The 14,018-nt window shown below is 35.8% G+C and overlaps 2 protein-coding genes across 3 annotated transcripts in view; one reads left to right on the forward strand and one right to left on the reverse strand.

The window, feature by feature from the left end:
* Window positions 1-7,155, reverse strand: part of LOC138711188 (peroxiredoxin-6-like) — a 57,354-nt gene extending 50,199 nt beyond the window's left edge. The window contains exon 1 of the mRNA XM_069842551.1: window positions 7,022-7,155. Coding sequence (XP_069698652.1) covers window positions 7,022-7,104 — 83 coding nt within the window. The 5' untranslated portion in view covers window positions 7,105-7,155. The remainder of the gene's footprint in view (window positions 1-7,021) is intronic.
* The window catches only part of Rab14 (RAS oncogene family member Rab14), an 84,634-nt gene that overhangs the window by 24,005 nt on the left and 46,611 nt on the right, over window positions 1-14,018 (forward strand). The window lies entirely within an intron of this gene.

Raw genomic sequence — 14,018 nt, forward strand, 5'->3', positions numbered from 1 at the left:
CCGCCACTGTAGTAGCTTTCAAAATGCGACTTCTCGGCTGTAATGTAGCGTCACATTTTCTGTAATGAAAAAATGGAAGAATCCCGAGAAAAATCAAGCTGCCACCTTGTCAAATGAAATATCCCCGCTGAAACACTCGAACCCGTATTCTTTGAGTAATTGCGTAATCATTTCAACAGTAGGCCTTTCCATTAAAAATGGTGTAACTGGATTTAGTATTGTGATTGACGTACACATTGCAACAGCATGGATGAATATATATATATATATATATATATATATATATATATATATATATATATCCATGGCAACAGTCTGAGGAGCAGCGTTGCCAACTTTAGCTACAAGTCGCTAGATCTAGCGGTTTTGCGGGGGTGTCTAACGATAAAAAAATACGAAATAGCGACCAGAAACTTTTTTGGAGTTTTTATTAATCATTTGGTAACAGGGGCGGACGCAGGATTTTTTTTCAGGGAGGGATTTGAGGAGATAGTAAAAATGGAGTAATGAGAAATAAGTTTATATACTCACAATATGTTTCCGAGTCACAAACATTTACAAGTTGACCTGAGTAGCGTAGTCGGTATAGCCTTCTGTGCTCGAAGTTGCGGGTTCTACCCCAACCCAGCTCGATGGCATTTAAGCGTGTTTAAATGCGACAGGCCTCATATCAGTCGATTTACTGGCATGTAAAAGAAGTCCTGAGGGAAAAAATTTCGGCACACCGGCGACGCTGATATAACCTCAGCAATTGCGAGCGTTGTTAAATAAACCATAATTTTTTAAGTTTAACATTTACAATGACTGCAATACAAAAACAATGGCAGAATGACATTTACAGAAGAAGGCGACGAGGATTCTTAGACATTTCATCCAGTACTTCATGAGCTTTTACTGCTACATTTTTATGTATATAGGCTACATCAAGGCCAGTGCATTTAATCTGTCTGCTCCCATCGTGCTCCTCAAGTAAGTCTTCAAATACCGCAATGTTGAGAACGACCGTTCTGGTGTTGCTGTAGTTACAGGCAACGTGCAGAAAAGTTTCAGCGCCTTGCGAGTGCAGGGAAAAATAATTTCATTGCACCTGTTCAAAGATGATATAAAATCAGTAGGTATTAGGTGAAGATTTTTCTGATCAAGGAAATTTCTTCTCAATATCTTCAATTCATTCAAGAAAGACTCTGGTGATCCATCAACATCATTGGGCCACTGATTTACTATAGCCTCAACAGCAGTTTCTAAATCTTCATCTGATGCTCGCACTATGTTTTTAGGCAGAAAAGTTTGTATGGACTTTAGGATTCTCTTATGATTTAAAAACCTGTCCTTGAGCTGACTAATGAAATAATCTAATAAGAGAAGGAAAATTAAAAGCCTAAAATACTCTTCATGACTCTGTCTTGAAGTAAGAACGCTGTGTTTGTCTTCCTGCAGTTCTTGGAACTTAATACTTTAGCAAAGAGAATTTACGTGGAAAACTCTCTAATTCCTATGTACATTCACGAATTAAAATTAATATTATTTTTGTTTCTTGTTTCGTATTTTTCTTAAAATTTCGGGAGGGGATATATCCCCTCAATCCCCCCCTTGCATCCGCCCCTGTTTGGTAACGACGTTAGTGATTCTTATGTTTTGTCATTTTACTGTTTTTAGTAAGATGTAATATTTGAAAACATTAATTTCATATTTTGACGTTTTTTTAAAATATTATTACAGAGAAAATAAATTTTGTATAATTTCAACATTTTATAAGAACAACCCTGCACGACGAATCATGACGTCTTGTGTAATCTCCTTGCATTATCTTCCTTATGACGAATTATTGGCGTTGTTAAATGGTGCAGTAGTCTATTTCATTACAAATAAATTTTTGGGTTGAGGTGTACCAGTACAAGTATTCAGGGCTAACTCTCATAGCTTTCTGTGTTCGCTATAGCTGTACTCCCTCTTTTCTATTCGAAAGCTGAGGTAGAATGCCTGTTCAGCCGAAACTACGCAACAGAATTCATATCAAAGCAGCTATACTTGTTTTTTTGAAAGATGGGACATGACAGGAGCGTTGCGATCGAAAAACAACTGAATGTCACATAGCGTGGTAGGCCTGTTGCTATGGTAACAACGGTTGAGTTGCCAAACTTACAGTTCCCACGTGGCGAGTGCTTAATAACTCTCTTGGCGACATTTATTGTGCACACAATGTTAGCATTGGTACGTTTCGTCTTTGATTCTCTGTCGATATTTGTATTGTTTTCTTACATTCGCGTCAATTGTCAATGAATGTTTTAACGTCAGTCATCTTAACGACAATTGCTAGCTTCCATCAGCTGGCAGCGTGGTAGTCCATATTGGCAACATGGCACTGTAGTTCCAAGCTCGGCCGCTTAACTGTCATGTCCCATCTTAAAAAAAAAAAAAAACAAAAACAAAAAAAAAAAAACAACAATTATAGTGCTATACCTCACGTCAGGAACACCTTGAGGTTTTCGGGAAAAACAATTTACAAATACCAAATTTCCTGAAAGTTTTCTGCGGAAGACTGGAAATACTGAATAGGCCTACCACTTATGGGCTACATGTATACGAATCCTTGTCTTCCACGTCAGCAATGGAGGATATGGATGATTTATATCTCTAAATGTTACGATACATTTTTGTTATTATTAACCTTACCCGTTTCTTTAGATACGCTTTACTTTTTATTGTAAATTGAATTTAGCGACTTTTTTTAGCGACATTTGTTATCTTATTTGGCGACTTTGACGTGACAATTGTTGGCAGCACAGCTGAGGAAAGCGTAATACACAACTGGAGTCTGAAAGGGCGCTCTAGCGGGACTTAACCGGACCTTGAACCGACAACATAGCTGAGTCACGATATATGCAAAGAAAGCGAACATTAACTCAATTTTTTCCACGTGAAGGAGTGGCAATGCACACTAAGCCACGGGCTGCGGTGCTGGCCTTCGGGCATGTATTACGTATAAAAATTCTGAGCTTTTTCAGGAATACACCGACACGCAGAATACGTCAACCAGTTTCGGGAATGAAATTAGTTTGAATGTTTTATTTTTGTTATGGTTTACAAATGGAGGGTACTGATCTGTGATAATGATAAAATAAGTAATAAACTCAAGTGCATGCAATATATTTTCTCTTCATATGAAGTGATATTCCAAAATTAATCCCAGTTCATAAACAATTCATTCAAAGTGTATCGTACGTGTGTGTTATCAACAGTAACCTCACTAGAGGTTATGATTTATCTAGAGACAATCAAAACACGAGTGGGCCTTAATTGACTATTACACGATTAGAAGAAAGTATATCAAGAATTAAAGATTAGAAGAAATAAAGTACTCTAATACAATAAAATAGGTATTAATTGATTTACTAAAATTCTATTTCACTAATGTTGGCTTCATCAAAACGTTTGAACGGAACCGCCATTTTCAGTCGACTATCTATGCGGGAAACAAATCACAAAACGTGTTTTATAGTACCGTAAAGAATTTTCATTTTGAAATGTTGGCAAAAAAGAAACAAATGCTAGGGAAGTGATAAAACAAACAAATGCTAGCCATGATTGGTTGAAACACATCCTTTCATACTGTTTTATTGGTCAAACGTAGTATGACGTAGTAAAAGGTGTAATAGTCATTATTATTACTTTTATTAATCCAAATATTGTACTTTTGTTCGTTACTTTAAAGAACATGACACGTGTTTTTGTCTTTCCAGAAGATAAACTGAAAATGTTTAGGTGAACACCATATTTAAAAGTATTGGTGATAGTGATGTAAAAATTTAGCGTTAATTTGTAATTCAATATTACATAGCAGTAAATCAATTACTTTGGTAGAATTTTTACAAATATTGAGGAAGACATTTTTTTATTTTTTATGTTCACGTCAAACCGTATTATGTCCATGATATTTTCTGAATTTCAGGCCAGTCTGATGTAAACGTGATTTCAAATATAATTGATCCTGTTAAATTAAGGTCTTCCAGTAATTAACCATTTTAGTATTTTAATTTACCTCCCTTAATTGGCACATAAACAGTTTTTCTTCTCTCCTGAAAAACTTATATCAGTGGACTTAATATGGTTTGGAACGGACCTCCTCATGTTTCCCCCCTTCATTCTACCGTCACTCTTCATTTCTCCCTCATTTCGTCTCTCATCTGCAGTGTGCAGACATTATCTGTGAACCGCTACATTTAAATTTCGAAGGCAATGACCTACTTTATCTCGTGCGTGTTGAAGATAAATCGTTTCTGTAAAATTCTTTCTGTAGGAAATATATGACCATAACAGGCGAATGATATGTCCTATCTGCTCTCATTATGTTACAAGACTCTATACTCTGAAATAACTCATTTCTGTCCACGAATCCGTACATATGGCTTGTTATGAAACTTATCTCCAACTTCATTCGTTCATCAGCAGAAAATTCTTCCATTATGTATGACCTTATACAGGGTGTCTCAAGAGAAATGTAAAATACTTCAGGATAATGTAGTTTGAGTTAATCTACATCGATTTAACCTGATCTACTTATGTCCGAAATGTAACGGTTGGAAAGTTATTGATGGGCGAATTTTTAAACGCAGAGACGTATTTTAAACATTGTGATATGATATATTACTGAAAACACTGCATCTTGTGTTGTTCCAGTAAGTTCATTTCATAATTCAATACCTCCTCTGAATAAAGATGTAACCAAACAATCTACAATAAGCGTTTCAGGAGAAAGGAAATTAATTTCAGGGGCATATTTCGTTAAGTCTATATTTACTACCAGAACCATTTGACTAATCGAGGATACAAGTTCATTCAGCTATTAGATGCAATAATTTATTGTTACAAATAAATGCTTCAAAATTACTTCTTCCAGTTGTCACATATTTAATTAGTCCATGTTGAATCTTTCGTACACTACTTTTAACACTTGAATATAAATAATTGATTAAATGGCGATCTTACTCGTGTTAATTATGTAAGCATGTGTGACTTACAGCTGTTTCGGTGCTACTTGACACCATCCTCAGTTTGATGTTACACCCTTATTTGTGGAAGGTCTTCAATTAAGTACAAACTCATTGTCAGGAAGAAAATAAAATTATTACACAAAATAGATTACTATGGTTGCCATTCTTATGGATTCCATGAATTTATTTATTTATTTATTTATTTATTTATTTACTTATTTATTTATTTATTTATTTATTTATTTATTTATTTATTTATTTATTTATTTATTTATTTATTTATTTATTTATTTATTTATTTATTTATTTATTTATTTATTTATTTATTTATTTATTTATTTCAGCAAACTTTGTTCACGTCATGGCGGATTAGATGTGTTCCAGTTCTTAATCCACCATCACTCTGTATACAAATATTACAAAAACGAATACATATTGGACCTATAAGTATCCTCTGTTTACAATAATAATAATAATAAAATAATAATAATAATAATAATAATAATAATAATAATAATAATAATAATAATAATAATAATAATAATCAACTAATAAGTATAGCTCTTGTATTTAAAACTCCTACTTTAGCTTTTTCATTTTTTATGCTCAATCTCTTAAGAATTATTCTGTTAACTTCATTGACTACTCTTCGTAGATTCTTATCGTGTGACTACTCAACATTTATAATTCCATTTCCGTTAGAGCTTTGACTTTCTCTTCCCATCTAATTTTAACTCTAAAAAGAAATTTTCCTAATTTATGCAGATTGCTGGCGTTTAGGTGACCATTCATTTTTTTATAAGCTACTATAGCGTTTATTTGTAGAAATTTTTTATCCACCTAACTGTGTCTCAAATTATTCGTTGCCTGACACTTCAACGCAGATTCCATGAATTGTAAATACATATCAGATACCGGTAAATCTTTAGGTTCTCTTTTCGACCTCAATGAAACACATGGTAGCTTGCCAGTTTCAGGTAACATCCGGTAGTTTGAGTTAACCTACATCGATTTAACTTGATATACTATGTCCGAAGTCTAATTGTTGGAGAGAAGTTAAGGGTAGAAATACTAGAATGGCTTGCGGTTCCGTGTACTATACTTGACGTGTATCGCTAGATCTTTTGCACACGGCAGCATCTGAGCACCGCAACGCCAGCGCAACACACACAACTGAATACACGTTCACTTAACATTTAATTCGTGTAAACTTAAAGTTAGAATTTATAAAAAAAGTTATATTACCGGTTGTTCTGCATGGTTGTGAAACTTGGACTCTCACTTTGAGAGAGGAACAGAGATTAAGGGTGTTTGAGAATAAGGTTCTTAGGAAAATATTTGGCGGTAAGAGGAATGAAGTTACAAGAGAATGGAGAAAGTTACACAACGCAGAACTACACACATTGTATTCTTCACCTGACACAATTACAAACATTAAATCCAGACGTTTGAGATGGGGAGGGCATGTAGCACGTATGGGCGAATCCAGAAATGCATATAGTGTTAGTAGGGAGGCCGGAGGGAAAAATACCTTTGGGGAAGCCGAGACGTAGATGGGAGGATAATATTAAAATTGATTTGAGGGAGGTGGGATATGATGATAGAGGGTGGATTAATCTTGCACAGGATAGGAACCGATGGCGGCTTATGTGAGGGCGGCAATGAACCTCCAGGTTCCTTAAAAGCCATTTGTAAGTAAGTAAGTAAGTATTCGCATGCAGATATGCTTTTCGCTTATCGATTGAACATTGTGCACAGTAGGACTAATGGAAATTACAAGTAATAATAGCTACAAGAAAGTTGTGAACTAAATACAACAATCATTAAATTCATGAATATATTGGGTTTGAAGTGTTCTGAAACAAGTTTGGACTGTACTTATTATCAATATCTACGTGGAGGCGGGCCGGAAGGGTGGGTGTGGGTTAACTTTGGCCTGACAACGCCCCTGCCAATGGTAGACTCGCTTTTATTCCCAATCGTTGGGAAAATGTATTTGGAAAACGAAAGCACGTCACGAAATTACTTACGAATCGCCCTGCCACTCGTAGAACTGGATGGGCCCTTGCGTGGTCTGGGCGCTGAAGTCGGGAATGGTAGCGCCGAGCCTCATCTTGCTGATCGTAGCTTGGACCAATTCGAACTGCGACGTTGGCGCCTCCGATTCCCGCCTCTGTTAATCTAGGCAAACGGGGTCATTGAATTGCATCGGTCAAGGAAAGCACGGTTCACTTTCTTTATCAGTGCTCGTATACCTCCGAGGTATCATTATGTCAGACACGTTGGCTCTCCTGCTAGAAATCCAGGTCGAAGAAACAGTAGACATACGAACTGGTGCAGAAATGCAGTATACTTTTGTTCACCTGTAATAATCAGTAATACAAGTAAGAAAGATGAAAGTATAGGAATTCGTTACGCCTAGGATTGTCATTGAAAGATAAGTAATGTAACAGCTTATTACAGAGTTGCTCAAATCATGGCAGACGTACCAACAACAGTAGCTCGATATATGAGTTTCTATACAATAAATCCTGAAGGAGACGTTAGCCTACTGCTGTTTATTAGGTTGATCACAGCGTTTTTGTTCATCAAAACACTGCGTTGTTAAGAGATTGTTGATCGTTTGTCATTTGTCATTTGGAGTGTTGTGCTTGTAAATATGCCTTGAATTTTGAAGAAAATTTGTGCTATTCTTTTTTTCCTCCATGTTATTTATACTCGCTGTAACATCTTTGGTCATATCGCGAGTTAATCTTTAGTTGCAATCCGAAGGCCTGTGTACTATTGTTGAGACTGGTTCTATTGTTGTAAACTAGACGGTGACTGTATATGTATTACTGATTTGTCATGTATATGATTTCGGCCCGAATTTCCTGGCATCTACCTTACGGTTGAGGAAAAACCCTGAAAAACCTCAAGCAGAAAATTCAACTCGACCGGGAATCGAACCCGGTCCCTCTGCGTAAGAGACCAGCATGCTGACCCCTACACCACAGAGGTGGTCTGTGCTATTTATGGGCTAAAGAAGATAAAGTATCAAGTGAAAAAAAAAAACTTCCGACATTTTCAACGGTTTGAGTTTCATAGAGGAGCAAAGGGAGCGAAGGCGGCTCGAAACATTTGTGTCGTCTACGGGGAGAATTCCACTAGTCCATGAGGATTTACTTGTCTAGTCCCTTTTAGAAAGAGAAAGAATACTCACCATCTCTCTCTACCCTCATTTATGGTGACGGCGGTATGGTCGACACTCCTTCCAGCGACCAGGAGTTAGCAGCGGCGGCACTCTCTTCCTCTTCAAATTCTGACTCCTCTCCGCCAGAAAGTTCCTCGTCCGTGTCCGTGTCATCCAAATTTATTACGAATCGATCGCTAATTTCGTCTACTAGTCCGTCCTTCTCCCAATAAAATTGTTCGACTTTTTCCACGTGTTCACAGGCCTTTCTCCAATTATCTTCCGTCACTTTTGCAAGAGCGCTCTCAAACAACAATTTCACATCTTTACTTTTGAACGAAATATTACGCTTCGCAACGTCATTTTTAACCTGCCCCCATATTAATTCGATCGCGTTTAAATCACAATGGTATGGTGGCTGTCTCACTACAGTATGGGAGTGCATTGTCGCAATTTGGTCGATTTCGTATTGAAATTATCTTTGTTAGTTTTTACAAGTTCATATAATACAGGTTTCGTGGATCGTAAATCAAATTCAATGTTATTGTTACGAAACCAGGACTGCATTTCAGATTTCGGTGTTGATGAAATTGGTGCCTTATTGAGTTCTGTTGAATGATAGGAGGCATTGTCCATTACAATGATGCTATTGAGAGGAATGTTTGGTAATAATTGATTAATGAACCAGTTCTTAAATACAGTGCTGTCCATCTCCTCGTGGTAGTCCTTAGTTGATTTAGATTTGAAAGTTAGAAGCGCGTTTGGAATGAAACCTGTCGAACATCCGGCGTGTAAAATAATAAACCGTTGACCTTTTCCTATTGGGGTTTGAAGTGGGAAGTCAATTTCGTGATCATCGCTTTTCCAAACTTTGCTTTTCGTATGGTTCACATTAACCCAAGTTTCGTCTAGATAAACAACGGCGCGTCCAGTGGCGCGTAATTCTTTCATTTTTCTTAAGAATTTAAATCTCTTTAAAATAACATCTGACCTTTCCATTAAAAATTTTCTGCCTTGAGTATTTTTAACATACCTAAATTTCATTTTTTAAAGAATTTCTCTCAAACTCCATATGCTTCCAGTGAATAAGCTTTCCTTAATTAATGCGTCATTTATATCCTTCAAACTACGCAAAAAATCAGTCCGATACAAAGAATAAATTACTCGTCTTATAGCGGCGGCAGAAAATGAGGCAATTGCAGTTTTCTGAGGGGTCCTGTTTGGGCGTTTCTTTCCTGGAGTTCGCAGAACACTTCCACTTTCTAGTGCCTCCCTTTGTTTTTTTAAAATCCTGCTAACACTACGAGACGATATACCTGTCGCTGCAGCAGTTCTTTCGATAACACTCGACACAGATATTGTTTGCTTTCCGCATTTCAGCGCCTCATATTCTTCAGTAAAGAATTTGTGTACATTAATAACCATGTTCATACTGTCCGACTTCAAGGCTTTCCCGCGTTTTCCCATATTGCCTACCATGATTATTAAAAACAAGAGCACAACACACATTACAATGTTTAAGATAACAGGGAAACCATGCAATTCCGAAAACATTTTGTTTAAATTGTGAATTACTGTATATTATATTATATTATATTATATTATATTATATTATATTATATTATATTAAATTGACACAACGAGACACACACTTACTTCACTATTCACTATTCACAAAATACTACTGAATAAATGAACTCGAACAACGCCAAGACGCCACTGAGAGACCCACTAATTGGGTTTGCAAAAGTGTGTTCTAGAAGGGCCAAGGGAGAAGGAGGGAAGGGAATTCCAAGAATTCTACAAAAGAAAACCTTTCCCCCCTTACATCTGTTGACAGTCGATAGACAAGGACCGCAGACAAGGACAGTAGAAATCACGCCAACTTAACCCTCATGCACTGTACAAGAAAATGGTTCTGTCGTTTCAACACACAACACTCCTTACAAAAATTAGTGTCCATCCACAGAAGATGATGTTAAGGAGCGTCTGATGGGTTAAAGAAGGCGTCGTGTACTACGAATTGCTTCCCAGGAATGTACTCATAACTGCTGACATTTATTGCCAACAACTCAAACGGTTTGCAGCCGCAATTGAAGAAAAACGACCAGGAAGACTGCATCAAGTGCTGCTGCAACACTCTTGCTCCGCTAACATTATGAAAGCAGTTATCCAGAAGCTTGGTTGGGAGGTGATTCCATACCCCATATTCTCCCGAGCTTGCTTCTGCAGATTTTCACCTTTTCCTTCCTCTATCCAACAATATTCAAGGGAAATCCTTTGTAACGAAAATGCTTCACAAACTTGGCTTAACGACTTCTTTAGCTTCAAACCAGCGAATTTTCTCAGATGCAAAATCAAAAAACTACCCCAGCGTTTGCAGAGAGTGACAGGTAATGTAGGAGAATATATTACTGATTATTTTTTGTTTTCTATTCATCTCAATTAAAAACTTTTCCATGTTGAATCTTTCGTACACTACTTTTAACACTTGAATATAAATAATTCTAGTAGGCTCTGAGGATGGTGTCGAGTAGCACCGAAACAGCTGTAAGCCACACAAGCTTACATAATTAACACGAGTAAGATAGCCATGTAATCAATTACTTAAAAACTCTTGTCACAGCGAAGAAACGCTACAAATTTTGTATCGATTCAGTTTATATTTACGTCTTCTTATCTAGATTTAATGAATTTCAAAATGCTGTCATATTATCATAATATACAAGGGTAGCCATAAAAACCACAATTTCACAAAAGTTTACAAAAAAAGGGTATAAAATTCAGGATTGTAGGAACATGATCTGTTACCTAACTGAACGACAGAAAAAAATAGTTTACAGTGGACTCCTTCCTTTTGAAATCTATGAATGACTGATGTACTATACCATTATACTCCCATTTTTTCTCAAATATCTGTGGAATACAAACAATCTTATCAATATTCGATCTTTTACGCCTACAACCACACTGATGATTCCCAATAATTTCATCTACATATGGAGTTAATCTTCTCAAAAGAATATTGAACTAAATTTTGTACGACGTCAACAAAAGTGAAATTCCTCGAAAGTTATTGCAGTTAGTCAGGGGGGAAGGTTAATATTTCAATATAGTTCTCCAGAATATCATGAGAAAGTTCTAAACATTCAGTAAAGAAGGGGTCTCTGATATCAGTTCTGCAAAATCATCTGATACCTCTGATGGTGCTAAATAGGAAAGACAAAAAATAATAATAAAATAAAAGTTTTTAACCACTTTCGAATTTCAGATATTTTGTTTCGGAGCTCCTGGTTTGATATCCTGTTCCCTTTATCTTTTCTAACCCAATTCTCTCCTAAGTGAAATTTACACTCTTTAATCTTAACACTGGGAAATTTAATGTTGTCAGCATTATGTGATGCTGTTTCATAATCTAACCAAAAGCTTTGAAATGATTAACTGCTTTCCGCAGATTTGTAAACAGTTTCTTCAGGAAACATCACCACATTAAAGTTTTGTTATCATATGTACAGACGTGGACAAATTATTAGACTAAATTAATTATATGTGCAACGAAGCAGTATTTATCGGTAGAAATAATGAACAGAAATGTATTTTGCACAGATATAATGAAGAGAAAATTGAGTATTGAGGTTATTAATATTTTGTGAACATTCCCTTACTCCTTATTAACACGTTGATTTTGTCAGGGATGCTGGAAACCAAAGTTTGACACTTTCTTTGAATATCAGTATCATGCAGCCAGATATCAGACAGTGCTTAAATGAGTCCATTTTTTGTTGTAAGTCTCTTTTTGTTCACTTTCTTCTTCAGTATAGATCACAGATTTTCAATTTCGTTCATGTCCGGTCTTCTTGCAGGCCATGGGAGAATATCTTCTGCAGTATATAATTAAAACACCAATAGTACCAACATAGCCAGAAAAAATATACTTAACCATCGGAAAAATATACCGGAAGATGAAAACAATCATATTTACAACAATAGAGACCCTGTGAATTACACTGATAGTTGATATGACGAATTATATTATGTTTCCAAGAAAAAGTGTTAGTCTAATAATTTGTCCACGTCTGTATTATAGCCAGTTAAAAAAAATCACCTCCCCCAGAACCAAATTCTGGCTGCGCCACTGAGAAAGTCGACACAGCTTTCCCCTTATCTCATACTTCAGATTTATTCTTTTACCAGAAGCATGGTAGATCTTCACGTGCAAGAAGTGGCAACGTTGAGCGAAGCGCCGAGGATCAAGTCCACTCTTGCCCATTCCGGGATTCCCCGCAGTTGGCGTCGGTGTGTGAGTCAGTCAGCCAGTCGTCTGCGCGGTAGCGTAAGGAAGGGTTGAACTGCCCTTCCCACGTTCACAATAATTAATAGGATGAATTGGTAGGAACTAAGGAAGGCGCGTGGGTTCAATCCTAGGGAATTTTCCATCCTGCACGACAAAACAAGAGCTCTATGTTGTACACGAGTCTGCGTTACTAGTTGGCATAATACTACCGTTCGTAGTTAATTTCTTGAACTTGACACACTTAAAGAAACGCATTTAATATGTACTGAAATAAAATTATTTTTTTCTTTCCGGATTACACATATAATCCATTATTTAACATCCCAAACGTAAGTTAAATGGCTTATTTTGTAAGTTATACACTGGGCTGCAAAATAAATGCCGATACGAAATTATAGGCTATCGCTTTCCGAAGATTTTAGCAAACATGGCGAGGTGGAAAGCTATTTTCATGAGATTAGTTTTTAAAAAGCATGTAAATACCACTTTTATAACCTGTTCACATTATTATTTAATGTGAATTGATTTTAAATTTTTCATATACTTTCATTTTACAACATTAATAAAAATACTACACGGAAATGGTGAAACTGCATTTTATATGGTATTCCACAACCTTCTTTATTATCCATGGATGCTGTCATTGTTACAATTGATATATACTGGCCGTTACGTTTCATATTCTATTGTTGTCTAAGCGAAGTCCTCGTAACACGATACTATTTGAAATCGATAGCGACTTCGACTCGGCATTTCTTTTGCAGCCCAATCCACACTGGAATTCATTATAAATTCTAGTACCGTTTCAAAGGACTCCAAGAAATTTGGCGGGGTCAAAATTAATTGGTTCTGAAAAATTATTCAAAATATGATTGAATTGCATTCCAACTTCATTTTAAGGTATGTATTAACGTTTTGGAGGAAAATCTACATTTTTTAACCAACCTTTTTAAGATATTTATCAGACAACATATGAAAGTAGATTAATATAACCATATATCAGAAACTTCAATTTCACTTTTTGATTCCTTAAAAAAATAATTAATTAAAAATTATTCTATTTCTTCAAAATGCCATATATTTTCTAAAAATTACTCAATTTTGAAATTTCTTTCACTGAGTTATTGCTGTTTATGCGTACAATGCTCTGTACTAGGATTTTGCAGCTAACATTATTACAAAGAAAATTTCAGTCAAAAAAACGCCATTTCAAACGTTAATACATACTTTAATTATAGTTTTTCTTCTTGTTTGATATTCTATCTCATAATAATAAATGAAAATATAATTCTTGCTATTATCGTAACGTCGATATGTTAAAAATAAAAAGCGAGACATGAACAAAAAATAACAAGACAACAACGATAACAATAAGAAATGAAACGTTACTTTCAACTTTTATTTAACAAATTAGCATCGTATAAGCGAAATAAATAGTTAATAGCAACGAGCTATAAATAAGAATATAGAGTGGCGATCGTGCCTCCATCTTTGAAACAGTTGAACCTTTATCCGCCATGTTTTAACTAGTCAACAAGTGGGTGTGGTTCCTATAGGATGG

The sequence above is a fragment of the Periplaneta americana genome, chromosome 12 (assembly GCF_040183065.1).
Source record: "Periplaneta americana isolate PAMFEO1 chromosome 12, P.americana_PAMFEO1_priV1, whole genome shotgun sequence".
Lineage (NCBI taxonomy): Eukaryota > Metazoa > Arthropoda > Insecta > Blattodea > Blattidae > Periplaneta > Periplaneta americana.